We start from the raw sequence: 19,711 nt of genomic DNA on the forward strand, positions 1-19,711 counted from the left end.
TCTTTGATAATTACTTGGCTTACATTTTTATTTAATATTGCAAATCTAATACGATTGAATTTATTATTCTGTTCCTAAATATAGTAAAGAACAACAAAAGCTTGTAATTAAATTGGTAAAGCTAAAGTCGAATATAACGTTCGACCTATCGGATGTAATCTTCATTCTGTAGCAGGTCAGGTGATATCGGCTGCCTAAGCGCGCGCTCTCAAATCAGCTGGTACACATGTAAATATGCATGTACACCATAGAGATATATAGTATACATCTCTATGATGTACACACACTGCAGAGGCGCGGCAGAGACAACACAGCCACAGCACAGGGTCAAGTTCGGACACTCTTTAATTTAATAAACCTAGCCTAAATCTACTGATGGCAACACACATAGTTTCATTTGCCAGAGCTAATCCCTAGGCTATAGTCGTCCAGAGCTTCTTATGCTGCTTCTTAATTGGAACTTTCTTGCAGAAAATTGATTATACAATTACAAGTATTGTAAATGTAATACTAAAAATAGCTAGATTTTATTTGTCGCATTATTTATGAAGTTAGAACTCATAAGCTGAAAGTGATACAGGCCAATCCCTGCTCTGGTGGACGCATGATCTTCTGTTCCCAAGTTTTATGTCCAGATCCTGGTGATATTGTGACTGACATCTGAGGAGTTGGTGGTCCAGTGTTGCAGTGTAAGTGTCACAAGGCCAAAAGAGCGTTTCCAGCCCAACGGCAGAAGCAAACATATATTCAATTATATCTAATCTTCATCAAGGATAAGCAAACATTTTTTGCATCAAATCATATTATATTGGATGGCTCAGAAAATACCAGAAATATTCCAAGAGTTCGGGAAAATATTCCACGAATCGTAGATGAGTGGATATCATGAATATTGGCCCTAACGAGTAGAATATTTCTGGTATTTCATGAAATAAAGCCCTTCAATATAATTATTATCATCTATCCCACCCCCCCCCCAAACAAAAAAGAGGGAGCAATTTGATTTAACAAGTCATATCACATTATGCCATTATCACTTCATAGGATCAATTTTGGTCGTTGAAATGCGACTTGCATGTAGTTCATTATGACGTCAACGAGCGTAGTTGTGCTCTATGTTGCGCGTCACATTGCTTTCATTGTTGTACGCGTTGTATATTTCGCGCACGCGCCCTAAACTGTTGAATAAGCTCTCATATTCAATAGCAAATTTTGTGCAGGAGCCTATGGGATATTCGTCGGATTTCTGTCTTTTTTAGGGATACGCTCTGATACTGCACGAGCAATTGACGCAGACCAAAATACGTGTTTTTAATGCATCGCTAGAACACTCTGTATAGATGATAATGATAAACATTCACCGGCCAGCATAAATTCAAGCAGCAGCAAACCATTTTTTTTTTTGGGGGGTGAACTATTGTGCCATTACCCTACTTGAATCATATGATGTCGTGTATTTACGCCCATGCAAATATGATCCAATCAAATGGTTTTCTATTTATTGTTATGCCAAAACTGTGAGCATGACATCTCATCGGAACACTATTCGTCTTTACTTGCATTATTATAAATTAGATATATATTTTCTTCATTATTGCCTAGTATTGGGAAGTACGTAGACTCTAATAAAAATTCTTACAAGTCACTGTCATGACTATTGGAAAATAATTCCCTATTGAACAGACTCTTAGCATGTATTTTGAAAATAAAGCTTATTAAAAAAAATGCATGGCCACAACAGATAGTGGTTTACTTTTAAATGATGTAAGCTTCAATTTTACTTGTAATAATAGTATACATGTACATTTGAACATGAAAAGAACAAACTAGGTCTACAGCCAACTTAGTTAGTATTAGACATTGATGAACGATCGATCCAAAAGTCTCTATGAACCAAGGCTTGGTGATGATGATGGTGGTGATGATAATGGCGCTGGTGATAGTGGTGGTGATGATGGTGCTGGTGATAGTGGTGGTGATGATGGTGCTGGTGATAGTGGTGGTGATGATGGTGCTGGTGATGATGGTGGTGATGATGGTGCTGGTGATAGTGGTGGTGATGATGGTGCTGGTGATAGTGGTGGTGATGATGGTGCTGATGATAGTGGTGGTGATGATGGTGCTGATGATAGTGGTGGTGATGATGGTGCTGATGATAGTGGTGGTGATGATGGTGCTGGTGATAGTGGTGGTGATGATGGTGCTGATGATAGTGGTGGTGATGATGGTGCTGGTGATAGTGGTGGTGATGATGGTGATGGTAAGGATAATGATAATGATGATGGTGATGGTGATGATGCATGATGGTGGTGATGATGATTGTGGTGGTGCTGATAATTGTGATGATGGTGGTGGCAATGCTGCTGATATTGATGAAGAATGGATTTAGGCCTTTGTTTATTTGTTACCTTACTTTATTTGAATTATTTCATTTGCTTCAATAAATGTTCTCATATCTTTTCCATCAATTTCAAGATCCCTGCTGCTTATGCTTGGTGAAAAAGATGGAGATATTTCATCATTCCTGGTGCTTCCTCTTGCTTCTGGTCTGCCTAGGACTGTTCTACTCAACAAGGGCTGATGGTGGTGTCCCACTTTCAAAGTACTTGGATGAGAGAAACCAGTTCCTACAGAATGAAATTGTGCGAGGTGTTGGAGCAGATCTGGTCCTGAACCAAAAAGAGAAGAGAGTGGACGGTATTTTGCTTGCAGCAAAGAAAAAGGAGTTCATTGAGGGGTTTGCAGAGACATTCCCACCAACTGTGAACTTCTTGGAAGGAAAACCGCTTGTTGAAAAAAGTGTTGTATTTGACATCATTAAAAGAATGCCCAAAGGTAACATACATTTTTAAATTTAAAGATAAAAATAGTTTTATATTTGGGGCGTTAATGTGAGATGAAATGTTTACATTTCTATTGCAGTGTTGGTAGAAAGAGCCCTCTCTGAAATTGTGATATTTGATGTTAACTAGTAAACCCGGGGGGGGGGGGGGGGGGGGGGCACTTCCATTCACGAGTGGATACCATGCGCGACCATGGGGTCTCGAAAAGCACCCTGAACACGTAATTTCCATATTCTGAAAATGCACCCCTTAACAAGTATTGGCGTGTGAAACCCTACCCTTTGCAAGTATTGGAAACAAAACGATACTCTTGGCAAATGTTCCCTGAAATGAACCCCTAAACAAGTACAGGAATGTTTTATTGTTACGGGTCCTTCGGTCGTCGGCTTTACCGTATTTGGTTTAGTACGACCCCACCTTCTACACCTCGCGCAAATCGGACTCTAAACACGAAGTGTTGGGGCAAAAAGGACATCCTTTATTAAACATTTTAATTTTGTTTTATCATCCCCGCGAATTCGACCCTAAACACGTAATTTTCCTAGCGAAATAGATACCCTTTTTTCATTATTTTTGTGTTTTTGACACCCTTATCAGCCCTATCGTGAAAAAGACATCCCTTTTACGTGTTTTTTTGGTCGCGCATGGTATCCACTCGTCAATGTAAGTGGCCCCCCCGGGCTAGTAAATACTTTATTGACTCTTATTTTATCAGATGGATTGCAATTTACTGCAGCTCTGTTTAGGGCCGGGGGGGGGGGGGGTACTCGAATTACAAAATGATACCTTTGTGCTGCACCAAAACAAAAATAGGGGGCTCTGGAACTAAACTTTGATCTTAAAATGGGGGTCTCCCGAACTGCTCTAGGATCACCAATTGCTAAATGCAAAGCTCCAGAACGGCACAAATCAAACGTTTTGGAGCTTTGCATGCACATGCATAAACTTGGTCATGACGTTTCTGTGCAACGAACCAATCAACCGTTTCCGAATAGCTGTGCAGAGCTGTCCATTGAATTCACGTAGTCAATGGCAATTTGTCATTGTGGTGTGCTGAGTCTGAGCGGGCACTCAAATGACAAATCACAAATTTGAGGGTCTCTGGAACAGGGAAAAAAATAGGAATGTCTATGGCTTTCTAAATTGGTGATGCTCTGGAACGGAAATTTAAGCTGAAAATGGGAGTCTCGACTGTGGCACATACGTATCATACACGCTAATACCCTACTCAGGGTGTAGGGCCAAATGTTAACAGAAGCATGTTGATAATTAAGGGTAAAAAGTGTCCTAACCTTATCATGGTTTGTAGGGGAATTCAACCATGGTCATGAAATGGTATGAGAGAGGAGGAAATTCAGAATGGTAAAAGAAATTAGATAATGAATAGGAAAGTTATGGCTAGTTATTAGAAATGAGATTACTCTACCTATTCAAATTTCAAATTAATCAATTATTCAGAATCAATTCAAATTCAGTAAGTTATGGCAATATTGTGTTGACAGCTTTCCTGTAGGCTTTGTAATTTTGACACAATCTATATTCCTGCATTTGTTATAATGTTATAAGATACCTCCTATAAGACATACATGTAAGAAAGCCATGACTTCTGTTGTGTTTTGAACTCTAGGGGGCATCCTCCACATTCATGAGATTTCAATGGCCGATCCCTGGTGGGTGATTCAGACGATTACGTATCTTCCGCACCTACACTACTGCGTCATGGATGACTACTTCTCGTCGATCCGCTTCAAGTTTTCAGAGGCCATGCCCCAGGAGAAGCCAGCAGAATGCAAGACGGAGTGGCACCTCGTCTCAGAAGAAAGAGAGGCTATGGGTGCCTCTTCTTTTGATCAGTTGTAAGTGTGTACCAGTGCTTTGTGTCGATGATGATTATAATGATGATCATAATGATAAATAATCATTAAAATAAACAGTACCTTAAAAATAATAATAGTGTCATGAGCGTCGTTGGATGGAGTGTGTGGTCAATAAGACTTAACAATTATTTTTGATAATGATAATATTAATAATGATAATAATAAAACTTTGATAATAATATTTCATCTTCATATATAAACATAAAAGGCAACCATATTATGACTGATTTATTGTGAAACACAAAAATGTTATTAACTCCTGTTTCGGTTAATGAAATTGCCCATTTGACTCATGAAAAGTGACGATTTGGCATTTTAATGCATACTCGTCCAATTGTTACTGACTGGATCAGGGAAAGCTTCTTTCATATTAATCAAAGAACAAGTGTATACTGCCAAATTATAATGGCCTCCAAAAGTCAGCTGTTGCTCAAATGTGAAAAAAAGTCAACAGGGCTCCCCTAAAAATTGCAATTAATGATGACTATTTTTTACCCTACTGCAGGCTATACCATAACCTGACTATGTTTGCGCAGCACCCGGACGATGTGTACGCAAACACGACGATGTCCTGGCTTCGGTTCCTGAATGCGTTGAACTCTCTGACGAACCTGTACTACAGCACAACATCGTTTGAACTCTTTGTGAGGCAGAGTCTCCTTCAGATGGTCCAGGACAATGTCCAGTATGTAGAGATCAGATCATTGCTCTTTCCAGTAAGTTTGTTTGGCCAAAGACAGGGGCCGCGGAACGGTTTTCAAAGTGGGAGGGGGGCTGACCATGCAAAAAATCACAATCATATGGTTATTTTTACGTTTTTGTTCACTGTTTTGGAAAAAAGTGGGGAAGGTGAAGCCCCCCAGCTTCCGCGGCCCCTGAAAGACATGGAGGGTGGGGTGTGGATTGGACATAGGGGGCACATGCAATGACAAGTGGATATCATGCGTGTCCAAAAAATGTGTAAATATAATATCGATTTCAAGATACATGTATGGCATGTTAACTACATCACGTGATATGGGTGGTCAAAAATACTGAAAAGGGTATACTTTTTGTGCGGTAATCTACATCATTAGTGCCCAGTTTTTAAGTGTATAGAAGACCAGAATATATTTTAAAAGAGTGTACTTTTTGCTTGCTTTGGGGGAGGGGGAATGTGTATAGGGTCCAATGGGGGGATGTTACTTCTCTGTAAACCCAAGTAAATATAAATTCTCGAAAGATTATCACTGCTGCTCATTATATCATCATTCTACTTTCTAAATGCTAAAATTATTTGGGAATACTTGTTAAATACCCGACTGGAGTTTAATTGTACAAATGTGCAATTTTACATAATTCGCATAAGGGGTTGAAAATCAAATTCTTTATTCCTTTTTACTCTCAGCTTGAGGAGTTGGATGGTACCATTCACTCTCCGGAGTACACCTTGCAGAAGTTCATCAAGGTTGCAGAGGAATTCAAGAAGTCCTATCCGAAGGAATTTGTGGGCCTCAAAATAATAGCATCTTCCATCAGGTAACCGTTCATGACAAATTGACCACATTTAGTGATTTCGTTGGAGAAAAATATTCCGATACACCTGAAAAATGCAAAAATAGTTCAGAAAAGGGAGGAAGATCTTAGTTTTCAAATTTTAATTTCATCATTCTCTTTTATTTATTGCAAAACAATGTGTTGAGGAAGATAATTACTAAAATCGCAGAATTGGCAGATGAATTTGTGTGCCTAAAACTAAAAGCATCTTAAATCTGGTAACCCTTCAGGACAAATTGACTACATTTAGTGATTTTGTCTGAGAAAAAAAATCTAATAAACTAAAAAAAAAAATTTAATAGTTCAGAAAGGGAGTAGGATATCTGTTCTCACTGTTCCAATTTTCATTTTATCAATATCTTTCATTCACAAAAGAAAAATAATCACTAAAATCTTAAAATTGGCAGATGAATATGTGGGCCTCAAAATAATAGAATCTTCCATCAGACATGTAACTCTTCATGACAAATTGACCACATTTAGTGATTTTGTTGGAGAAAATATTCCGATTGACACCTTAAAAATAAAAAAAGATAGTTCAGAAAAGGGAGGAAGATATCTGTTTTTAATTTTTCAATTTTCATTTCAACAATATCTTTTTCAGTGCAAAAAAAAAGATATTTAAAGGAAGATAATCACCAAGATCTAACTTAATACCAGCTTTCATGACAAATTGACAAAATTTAGTGATTACCTTGAAAAGGAGCTCATCTGATTATAAGAGCCCTGAATATGAAAAATAGGTCAGAAAAGAAAGGGAAAATATTCTATAAATAAAGATCCCACTTGTGTTGCATCTGCATGTTTAATCCAATGTGAAAAAATATTCAACTTCTACTATATTTACCACCTTTACTTCTAACTACCACTACTTCTACTTCTACTGCTACTACCTTGTTTCATGCGGGTCTCATCTGCTTGTAAATAAAAATCAGCATTTTTGTACTTTATTTTCCAGACATCCAGTCAATAGAACCTTCATCATGGACCAGGTCCTACAGGCGATAGATCTACGTAAGAGGTACCCGGACTACTTTGCTGGGTATGACCTAGTAGCCCAAGAGGATGGGGGAGGGCCCACCTTTGACTATCTCAACGAGCTCCTGTACCCCTCCGAAGTTGGCGCAGACTTGCCATTTTTCTTCCATTCGGGTGAAACAAGTATGTACCTAAAACAATTTTGATCGTGGAGACGTCTTGGTCGAGGGTTCGAATCCCACCCCCAGGGGGGCCAGTAAAATGTATTGCTGTACACATGCGTGACCAAATTATTTCCAAACACCCCCTAAACAATTTTTTTATCCGTATGAAAAATAACCCCCTAAACAAGTTTTTCGCGGGCTTTATTTACACATTTTGGCCCCTAAACAGGTTGTCGCCAGAATATGACCCTGGGGAAAAAGCTAGGGGAAAAAACATACCCTAAACATGTTTGGCTAGTCTTTAAAAAAAGAAAGCTTTGGAAAAAAATACCCTAAATACGTTTGACCCCACGATTGACCATTGACCAGTTTTTTAAAACCACCTTTTTTCTTGAAAATCAGTGTTTTTGATACCCTTAACAAGTGCATGCGCTGCCCGCGTCCAAAACTGAAAAAACACCCCTTTAAACATGTTTTTTTTTTGTCACGCATGTGTACAGCAATATATTTCACTCCCCCCTCCCCCCCCCCCCAGAACCCACCCTGCGCTCATGTCCTTTGGCAAGGCACTTACCCATGTTTATCACACTCCACCCAGGTGTTAAATGGGTAACTGGTAGGATGTGGATGTGATTAGAGTAGCATGTGTGCACTAGTAAAAAAATGGTTGCCTGGCCAGGATGCTCCACAGGGAGTGGAGATGGTGCACTTTATGTGTGGAACAGTGGTGGATCCAATGACCGGGGTAATACGTGTAATAATCACATGTAAAGCACTTAGAAAAAACTAAGTATGAAGTGCCATAAACATGTAAATGTAACTATTATAATTTTTATTAATTCTTGATAGATTAGATTACAGGTGCTATGCCTTAGTCGAATCGCATTGGACAAGAGAAATCTGTTCGACTTGTGTGAAATTTGACTTTAATAGATGATGTAAATAAGGCGTTTTGCATGTACATTCCGACCTCTCTTATCTGGCCTCCCCTTATCCGGATCTCTCTATTATCCGGACGCACACTTGCCAAGATTTTTTTTCCCCAATTCAATCTAGTACGTGAGGAAATGAGATTTCAATCTAAATCAATCCTACCCAAACTCACTTTGATTACATATATATTTCCCAACATAGTCTACTGTACCTACTACAACATTATTTTTCATGAAAATATCTCACCCAAATCACCTAAAGAACTTAGATCAGGGCGCAGCGCAAACATTTCATCACATTCTCTTTTTATTTCCCGGGGAAAAACAACACATGTCTCGCTAGCTAGCGCTAGGCCTCAATAAGGACTGGACAGCGCCATCTCTCATGTTTGAGCCTACAGTCAGTATAACAATGGCTGACATTGCGAAGCTGCGATGATACACACCACGATGATCTAATTGTAAAACTTAGTTCCATCGAGTCAGTCTCTTTCTTTCGAGGTATGCTCGATGTATACCTCAATCATTTTAGCAGGTAAATTATCCAACAGTTTCAGCCATCGATCGATTTCATTTCTTTAAAAAATGCCGCCTGTAATTTGCACTGACACTGCAGTAAATACTGTCTGTACGCCCACTACAATAAATTACGTGTAGCTACCGCCTTTGGGGAGGCCGCTGCGTGTATTTGATATTGGGTCTCCCAGATCCGAATAAATCCATTATTCGGATTGGTGCTGGTCCCAACATGTCCGGATAACAGAGGTCGGACTGTATACGGTCTGTGATAATGCTTCGAGTTAGGCGATTATATGACTTAATATGGAAGGATGAAATATGTAGAGCCTTCTGTACCTTCCTGGTTCACATACAGCATGAAATATATGCAGGGAATTTTCAAATAAGTAAAGGAATGAATGCTTTAGCCCTGTAAACCTTTATACAGTGCACAAGCTTTCCAATGAATTGATTCTTGCCAAAGAAACGATCACCTCACCTGTGTCGAGTGCAGCAGAATATATGAATAAATTTTTTTGTGAGGACAAAAGTATCATTGCTGCAGTTTGAACCCATGACCCTTGGATTGAAAGACGGGAGTCAGAGGAAGTAGACCATGATGCTCTTACATGTATATGATCAAAGTCGTGTCTTATTATTATGACTGAAGCCACATTTGATAATCCTTTATCAAGTTATATCTCAGATCTCTTGAAATTGAAATCCCGATCTCATGACCAAGCATCACCAACATAGCTCACATGATACACTCATACTGCAAGTATCCCCACACAAGACTAAAGCAACACTAGGAGATAGTTAATTTCTGATGACAGCCCCACAACTATGGAACAAACTTCCCCTCAACATTAGGAATTCAACAAATTTACATAGTTTCAAATTAAAATTAAAAACCTATCTATTCCAATAGTACATGTACATGTACACCACCTAGAAAGCTCTTGCAGCACAACAGAATATATAGAAATAGTTTTTGTGCTATATAAATGCATATTATTATTATAATTATTATTATTGCAGACTGGCAGGGAACGTTTGTTGATGACAATCTTATTGACGCTGTTCTCCTCAACACAAGTCGCATTGGGCACGGCTTCGCCATCACTAAGCATCCCTCTGTCATGGAGATCGTAAAGTCGAAGGGCATCGCCATAGAGCTAAACCCAATTTCAAACCAGGTATGTGATGTTTATATCAACCCGTTGCTTACTGGAATAGGTTGGTGTATAATGACAAAGCCCATAGGAATCATAGAATTCAGAACAAGTCGATTTAAATAGATAATATAGGATTTGTATAGCGCACGTAGCCACCTTGCTAGGTGCTCAAGGCGCTCCTATATTACCCCGGCTAAGCTAGTCTACCGATTCCGGTGCACACAGCTTTTTGAGGAATTACTTCCTGCCGGTACCCATTTACCTCACCTGGGTTGAGTGCAGCACAATGTGGGTAAATTTCTTGCTGAAGGAAAACACGCTATGGCTTGGAATTGAACCCATGTCCTTCATATTGAAAGACGTCAGTCTCAACCACTAGACCATGACACCCCCAAACATTGTGTTATTATATATGATTTATTAGCACAAGAAACATCTACATAAATTCAAGCTTAAACATGGTTATTATTATTATTGTAGTGCAAGTTATGATAAAAATTATGATGTAGTAGTGATAATTTGGTATACCGGTATATGGACCAATTTTATCATGTTGTGATGGTAACATCAAGTCCACATCATTTTTTTTTATTGTAAGAAGTGCATAAGTTCACATTAATTATGATTGTATTGCACTAAAATGCCCTTAAAATAATACATATAATTAATAAAGATGAATTGAAAAATGCCACTGTAAGTCATGATTTTAAAATACTCTGGAGTGCTCAAGTGCCCAAGCAAATGCTCTATCACCCATTGTAACTTTTGTTAGCTATGATGTGATTTTAATTTCATCCACATGTGTGGAGCTTACATCATGCTAAAATTACAAGTTAGGAGAAGCATGAATATTTTGAATTGAATTGAATTGAATTGAATTGAATTTGAATTGAATTTGATTGAATTGAATTGAATTGAATTGAATTGAATTGAATTGAATTTGAATTGAATTGAATTTATTCAAACCAGTCAAAGGAGAACAAAATACAAACAAAAATAAATGGTTACATTATAAAGAACTGAAACAAATGACAGGTTTGGGACCCCAAAGAAGCACAGCTTGTAATCAGGGGCCCCTGCATATGATATTTTACTCAAACATGGAATAACTATGAGAAGAAAAAAAAATACAAGGTATTTCAAGATCACAACAGGATCATTACCCACACGCAAGCATACACACACTCACACAGACAAACACACACATTCACACTCCAAACATGTCACCCCCAGGTGCAACTAACAACTGGTCTTAAATTTATCAAGTAGGTATTTATGACATAATTTCTTAAACCGAGACAGGGTACTGCTACTTCTTATATCAGCATCAAGTGATATGACGTTGAGATTAGCCTGTCACTTCATGCCCATGTTCTGTAGGTGCTTCACTTGGTCCATGATTTGAGGAACCACATCGGTGCTACCCTGATAGCGGACGATTACCCGGTGGTGGTCAGCTCAGATGACCCCGCAGCGTGGGGGTCATTGCCCTTGTCACATGACTACTATATGGCCTTCATGGCCATGTCTGGAGAGACGACCGGCTTGACGCTACTCAAGCAGCTAGCTTTGAACACATTCAAGTAAGGAGTTGGTTTATCAATGGCTTTCATAAAAATTTGTGATTCTCTGTTTGGAGATCCCCGTTCCAAATTTTTAACCCTGGGGGAGAAGCCACTCGACTATATTGCTGTACTAACGTGCAACCATGAAAATGGGTAAAAGGATGCTTTTAGCTGGGTGATGTCATTACGTCAGACCCCCATTTGCAGAAATACCGCAGTTCAGATTGCAAATTGCGGTATTAGACCCCATTTTGCATTTGAAATCTAAAAAATCATTTCCAAGCCCTGGGGGTCGTTTCATAAAGCTGTTCGTAAGTTAAGAGCGACTTTAACAACAACTGGTGATCATCGCCAATGGTTTGTACCATTTACTGCAAGACAGGATCACCAGTCGCTCTTAACTTACGAACAGCTTTATGAAACACCCGCCTGATCAACCCCGCTTGGCCAGGTAATCCCCACAGGCCAGATTATGAGCGTTGAGCCAAGGACGAAATGATAACCAACAGCTGTGCTATTACGTAAGTCTTCTCTGCCTGTAGAAGGACATTCGGAATTAAATTATTGTATTCGATATTTAATCACGTTTTCAAAGGCATATTGTATTCAGAAATTCAATGCTAGCCCATTTTCAATTTCGAACGAAGAAAATCAACCTCGAAATAAGGAAAGTAAGTGAATAAAAAATGGCGACATGTTTTCCCGGACCGCACTCGGGCTGTTGTGTTATCTTCGGACCGAGGTCAAGAAACAGGTGTTTTGATACTTACATTGCATGCCTGGGGCAGTAGGGATTTCGTACTTGGAGAAGAGAATTCATTGAGGAAAAACTGGGGTATACATGTAGTGTTCTCAAATGGAGGTTTTTCGTCATGTGTACCACATGCACAATGCAATAAGGGTGTCCCCAAAATGAGGGGAACATTGAAGCGAAAACGCAAGTAAAAAGGGATACATTTCTGAGTTTGTCATATCTTTAGGATATATCTTTCCCCAAAGTAAGTTAACTATTAGTTATGGTAATGTAAATGAAAAATTACTTGAATTGTTGTATAGGGTTTACACATGTTTAGAACATCTAATCCACAAGAAAACTTGTGGAAATAATGTTAATAGAGTATATTTAACCTTTAAGAAAATAAAAATGTCTAGGATGTTTTTGAAATCCTGTGGTTGCTCATATGGATGACTCCATAGATAAGTGATCCACCCCTTTCCAAGTATCTTACAGTTGATCTCATAATGATAGTTGTAATAATAATACTAATAATAATTATTATTATAATAATGATAATAATAAGAGCATAATAACAACATATTTTACCCAGGGTTGCCACTTCAGTTCTGAAAACTGTTCTCCCAGCGGGCCCTGCTATTATTATTATTGTTAAAGCATATGTGCAAAGACAGGTCCCTATGTCCGTAATAGTCTGATATATTGACTTAATCTTCAATAAATGTGAATGTGAGAACTATTGTATCTGAGCTTTCCATATATAAATAGAAGGTACATGTATATACACTTCATTTTTAAGTAGCTTTCACCTCAAATTAGTTGGAACACAGAACAGCAAATTGAACATCATATTTACGTTTAAAATGATGAATTGGTGTCGTTTCATTATAGATGGAGAAATTATGCTGTTATGCACATAATTATAGTATTTTATGTTGTTATTTTTTAAATGTGGGCAAAAGATATTTTAAATGAAATATGATTTGATAATTGATTAAAAAAAAAGAAAAGCAAATTTGCATATTAGTATGAACCAACGTAGCAAAAACATAACCGATCTGTCTTTGTTTTTAATCTTGTGCAGATACAGTGCCATGACAGAGCCTGAGAAGGCTGCAGCAAACAGTCTATGGCAAGCCAAATGGGACATATTCCTGGATGAAATAATTGCAAAGTATGTTATCTAATTGCTTCATTATATGATGAAAGTTGAACGGTATTAATTATTATAGTATTCCAGTGTCACATGGAAATATAATATTTACTTGTATATTGTAGAAAAAAAGTAATAAGATACCCTTTTCCACACAAAAGAAAGGGAAAAAACATTTCATCAATATGAAATAATACATTGTACATCAAATTTAACAACCTGTGAGATGTACTTCTACAGCTTTGTTCTATTGTTTCAAAGTGAAGCTTTTTTGGCAAAGTATTCACTGAGGAGCATTTTGTAAGAAACGTTTTTTTTCTGCTTTGATTGCTGATATCAAGGGTATTGTTTGCATTAGACTGCAATAATATAAGATCCAATTACAGCAAATAGGTTCCTACATGTACATGTACTTTCCATTGCTTGAAGCAGGCCAACAATTGATTACAAATGTGAAATTGATTGCAAGGCTTGATGGTTTTATGAAAGGACTTGTCAGACATTTTATCCAACAAGCCCCAATTTATCTGACATTTACCATAGTAAAAGTTATCATCGGCCAATCAAAATGGAGGAAAATTGTCAGTGTCAGACAAAGATATTCATGAAGTCCCCCCCCCCCTCCCCTGGGACTTTTGATTTTCTTTTAATACAAAATGATGGATTTCATTTGTTTCATTCTTTGCAGATATGAACATGCTGGAATAACAGTGAAAGAGGAGCTGTGATGCTTCAATATGTGCCTTGGTGCTGTTCTACACAATGTTTTCTACCAGATATTCTCTAAATATCCATGGACTTTGGGTATATTGCTGTCTTTTGCTCAATACTGATTAATCTACACCAGGGTCCCGTAACATAAAGGTTAGCGATTGATCGCTAATTTAAATAACAATGCTGACTGGTTCATAGTCAGTCTACTTAGCAAAATGCACATGCAACAAGGATCTTAATAAGTCATTTCAGTTAGCGATTAATCGCTAACCTATGTGTTACGGCGCCCAGGGCCCCATCTTACAAGGAGTTACGATTAGTCCGATCACCCTCAACTCTACGGAAATCCATCAGTGTCATAATTTCTATTTCAGGAAATTTGCACGATGTCTTTTGTAAATTGAGAGAAGCACACTGAATCTTCAAGAAAATTAATAATGTAAAAATATGCATCATATCTGGAAAATATTGAACAAACATGCATTTTGGATGTTGACGTTGCTGGCTTTCCGTAGTTGTGGTTGATCGGATCGATTGCAATTCCGTTTGGTCTTATCCCACATGGTCTAATCCTACTTCGTCTACAAGCAGTTTGTTTAATAACCATTTGGTCTATTTGCCATTTAGCCCATTAATACCATGTTTTCTTATTTCCAGTATGGCACTTCTCATTTTGTCTAATATCCACTTGGTACGACAACAAATAGTCTATATGATAATGAACCAAAAGTTGAATGAAGTTTTCATTTAACAATGAAAGTAAAAATAATAAGTGATGATGGGTTCTTATATAGCTTAGGTTCTACTGGGCTGGCGCTCACGGATGAAGTGGATGAAGTTGAATCTAGAAAACTGGTCATTAAACTAATACCTCAGTCATATTTAATCTACCGCGACCGTACAGCGAGTCGAAAGCAGCCATTTTCACATTTTTTGTACCAGCTGCACATAGGTGCCTCGAATAAAAAAATGAAACTGCTGTTTTTGACTCATCATATGGCCGCCGTAGAGCAAATGTGACTGAAGTATAGGGCCTAAATGACAATGAGACTAAATGGTTAATTAGACCACATTTACATAGTAGACCAAATAAGCTTATTAGCCCATGTGGTATTAGAATATCTGAGATGTAGACCAAGTAAATGAATACAAACGGAATTAAGCTCATACAATGGTGCTAGAATTCACCTGTGTTCAACAATATACATGAAATTTATGTGACCTCATAAGCTAGATTTGCAAACGTGAATCGTCATTCAAAACACAAACATGAATCACAGCAGCGCGCAGTATGATATTAACACGGAAGTATGCCAACGCAATGACGTCATAGAATCATGATTCAAATAACCATTATGTTTATTTGACCTGTTTTGAATGCAATCCTGCAGAAACGTATTTCCAAATGCCCTTTTTTTTCTGTGTTCATGTTTGTGATTTTAAACATGTTTATTTTTACACCAAACGCAACCATGATTCTGCACAAACATCTTTCTAAACATGTTTCAAATCATGATTCTAGGGTTTATAAAAACTGCCGCATAAACACACCTTAGTAGGATGCGATCCCGGTAGGATGCGAAAGATATTATGTTTAAATTTGCCAGCGCCATAATGAGGCTGCGATGAATGCAAGGAATGCTCCCCAGGGAGTGGAATTGTACACTTTTTGTGTGGGATTTAAATGAATCCAATGACCGGGGTAACGATATGCTGTAACACACTTTGAGCCATTCTGGGAAAAGCGCTATATAAAAAAAATTAGTAGTAGTAGTAGTAGTAGTACTTATAAACTACGGGTAATACCAAAAAGCCTTGACAGAAACCTCAAATCTAAAACTGAAATCTCCATCTGACTTTAACTTCTTCTGGCATTCTTCTAGAGACCTGAAGTAGGGATGACCCGAGGTAAATATATGAGGCAGTATATTCCATCTGCTTGAAGAGATTTTTGAAATACGGATACAAAGTAGGTAGTTGGTGATAGTACCATGATCATGTTCGGCATCTTGTGTATATCTTCTTTTATCAGGGTTTTTTTGTCGGTGAGTATTTTTATTGAGACTTTGTTATATGACTTTTGGCATATTTCATTGCTGTCAAACTCTCCTACATGTAGGCCATCTAATACAGAGGCTTGCATGCAATCATGACACTACAGTGAACAATCAAAATCAAATTTATGATTGCATTTGAAGTGTGTTCAAAATGACCAATGACCAATCAAAATCATGCTTTCCATATTTGCAATTGATCATAAACCTTCTGTGATACTGGCTCCTCAAAGGGTTTTATAAAATTATGGAAACAATTAGCATTTCCATATTACAACTGAAATATGACCAAGTAATTGAATGAATCATTGACTTCGCCATACATATGTCAAAGAGATATTTGTATCAAAACATTAAGATGTTTTGTAATGTAATGCAACATGTGTACATATACATGTAACTTGTGAAACAAGTAGTATACTGGGTATTGGTGTGCGTGCCTTTTTGTGTGCATATGTGTTAAGCAGTATTCTAGTTTGAAATGTATAATCATATTTGTCCTAAAAAATCTAATGCCTTTTGTGAACAGGGTACATACAAGAGATATTTTTGCAGGGTGTCTGGTCAGGAATATTTGGACCAACTAAACTTCTTGAAAGTTGAGAAAAAAATAGTTTTTGTCCATAACACAAAATAGTTTTTGTCCAAAGTTGTGCTGACAGTTCAAGCTTGTGACAAATCATATTATTGTGTAAGATTGATTGGATAATATCATGAATTCTTTCACCCAACTTTGCACAAGAAATCTTTTATATGACAGTAGTTGCATAAAATGTACAAGTGAGATGGTAAAGGCTTTATGTGTATTCTTACCTTTGGATTTGATGTAAATGTTTGTATATGTGTCTTTTTGCAGGCTGGGTTATGGCTAAATTGTTAACATTTAAGCCATTGATAAATCATGTTTAAAAGTAAGCTGTAGGCCTATATATAAGGTTAAACAGAATGAATAATCGGTAAATTGCCAATTGTCCACTGCCAACTCATCCACTCACCACATGGTCTACCTTCATTTAGTGTAATGCCATTCCGTTCATCAACATTTCGTCTAACAACCATTTGGTCCAATCTTCACTTTGTCTAATCACCAGTTCGTCTATTACCACTTCGTCTAATAACCAGTTGGTCTAATACCCACTTTCTTTTCATTCATTTAACACAATTAACACTTTAGTTTTATTAGACCAAATGGTATATGGACTAAATTATTAGACGGAATGGCATTAGACTAAATGAAAGTAGACCATGTGGTGAGTAGACAAACTGATGATAGACCAAATGATAGTAGACAAGTTGGCAATGGACAAATTGGCGATAGACGAATTGGAAATAAACAGGATAGTCCAGACAGGTTGAAGTAATGTATGTATAGTACTTTGGGGATATATGCTACATGTATATATGCATAATAATGTGTAGGTTTGGTTTATGGTAGTATTATTTAACAATTAAGCCTTGTTTATATTTGTGTATTTATGTAAGCATGATACTGTTCAACAGAAGAAAAAAATATTTCATGCAGGTTATGAATTTATAAGTTTAAGTAATGGTTTTGTAGGTATTATACTTTTTTGAATATATGGTACATGTAGATATATCTTTTTAATGTATAGGCTAGGGTAATAACATTTGCTTAATGGTCAAACCATTTTTAATCATGTACAAATGTAAGCTAGCTACATATCACGTCGGGCCAAGCTCTAAACATGATGAATAGTTCATCCAAAGGACGCATTTATCATTTCAGCCTAAGGCTTTTCTTATTATAAGTATATAGAGTTAAATTAGAATCATGTTTACTTTTTAATAATCATAAATGGTTTGTTTTAATGGCAACCAAAGAAGGGTCCTTTAAAGGACAAGTCCACCCCAACAAAAAGTTTATTTGAATAAAAAGAGAAAAATTAAAAAAACACTGAAAATTTCATCAAAATCGGATGTAAAATGAGAAAGTTATGACATTTTAAATTTTCGCTTAATTTCGCAAAACAGTTATATGCACATCCTTGTCAGTATGCAAATGAGGAAACTGATGACATCATCCACTCACTATTTCCTTTGTATTTTGTTATATGAAATATTGTAATTTTCTCATTGTCAAGTGAAACAACGATTAATTCCTCTCTGAACATGTGGAATAAGCATATGGTTCAGTCAAGTTTGTCCTTATTGTCAAAAATTTTAAAAAATGAAATATTGTAGAATTCAAACTATAAAAATCAAAAGAAGTAGTGAGTGAGGGACATCATTGTCTCTTTCATTTGCATGTCACAAGTTGTTTTGTGAAAAATAAGTGCAATTTTAAAATGTCATAACTTTCTTATTTTACATCCAATTTTGATGAAATTTTCAGCGTTATACTAGCGTGATTTTTCTTTATTCAAATCAAGATCTTTCTGGGGTGGACTTGACCTTTAAAACAGATCTGAAAGTCATTTAACCAGAATAAAAGATAATAATGTAGATAATTTCAAATTCAATTTATCCCGATCAGACTGCATGGTCTAAAGTAACTGAATGTAACGATGTAAATATGGATTGGGAAAATTTCCCATCTATATTATTATCAATAGTAGATATGTGCGCACCTCTGAAAAATGGATGAACCATGAAATAATCACTTTAATTAAAGAGAGAAATGTAGCTTACAAAAACATGAATTAAGGCTTTCCAAGAAACCTGTGCCAGTCTTCAGTTCATTACTTGGGTAAAAAAAAAATGAATTTCATACTGGACCCCGTGCTCAAAGATTGGAAGATTACTGTTCTCCCAATAAATGAACCATAGCTACCTCCTTATGTTGTTTACTGTGTGATAAATAAATAAAGATAGATAGATAAATAAATAAATAAATAAATAGATAGATAGATAGATATATAGATAGATAGATAAATAAATAAGATAAAGAAAAAGGCTTTTGGTTTTATGGATGCTTACTGTTACTGACCCTGTACCGTGAGGGGGTGTGTGTGTGAGAGAAGTATGTTTCATAATAAATACGCTAAAAAGGTCTCTACTTGGATGTCTTGGATTGTGTGTATGTTTCTTTCTTAGGGATGATAGCAACAAGTTACTTTCATCAAGGGAAATCCAACCCAAGGGAATGGTTTGAAAAGATGGTCCAAACTCTAAACAGAATATTTACCCATGATGAAAGGGGGATGGAGGCAGGGAAAAAGATGGAATTGAAGGAGGGAGGAGGACGGGAAAAGGAGAGAATGAAAGAAGAGAAGGAAGATGATAAGGAGAAGAAGATGGAGGAGGAAGAGAAGAAGAAAAAAGGAGGAGAGAAGACAAGAAGAAGAGGAAGAAAAAGAAGAAAATCTAGAGGAGGGAGAGAATAAGGAGGAGAAGAAGGAGACCGGAATATATATAGACCCGATAGAGATAGATGGACATCATATATTGCAGTTCAGTCAGTTTGTTGCCCCCTAAAGTCAATGTTCTATATCCATTTTCTTACAACATCCCCAATCAACAATA

At 37.0% G+C, this 19,711-nt stretch overlaps 1 protein-coding gene across 2 annotated transcripts; it reads left to right on the forward strand.

Moving 5' to 3' along the window:
- Positions 1–163: 163 nt before the first annotated feature.
- LOC129268781 (adenosine deaminase 2-like) lies at positions 164–19,066 on the forward strand. 2 transcript variants are annotated; one of them, XR_010294644.1, is made up of 11 exons: positions 243–689; positions 2,476–2,835; positions 4,471–4,699; positions 5,226–5,436; positions 6,108–6,238; positions 7,215–7,417; positions 9,870–10,027; positions 11,387–11,589; positions 13,392–13,481; positions 14,149–17,150; positions 17,471–18,116. XR_010294644.1 is itself a non-coding variant. In XM_054906281.2 (10 exons), the coding sequence occupies exons 2-10, from the start codon at positions 2,505–2,507 to the stop codon at positions 14,186–14,188; spliced, it is 1,596 nt and encodes a 531-aa protein (XP_054762256.2). In that variant the 5' UTR covers positions 164–689; positions 2,476–2,504; the 3' UTR covers positions 14,189–19,066. The 2 variants fall into 2 exon arrangements, 1 of the variants encoding a protein (XP_054762256.2); XM_054906281.2 differs by having other exon boundaries at positions 164–689; positions 14,149–19,066.
- Positions 19,067–19,711: the final 645 nt, after the last annotated feature.

The sequence above is a fragment of the Lytechinus pictus genome, chromosome 9, assembly GCF_037042905.1.
Source record: "Lytechinus pictus isolate F3 Inbred chromosome 9, Lp3.0, whole genome shotgun sequence".
NCBI classification, from domain to species: Eukaryota; Metazoa; Echinodermata; class Echinoidea; order Temnopleuroida; family Toxopneustidae; genus Lytechinus; species Lytechinus pictus.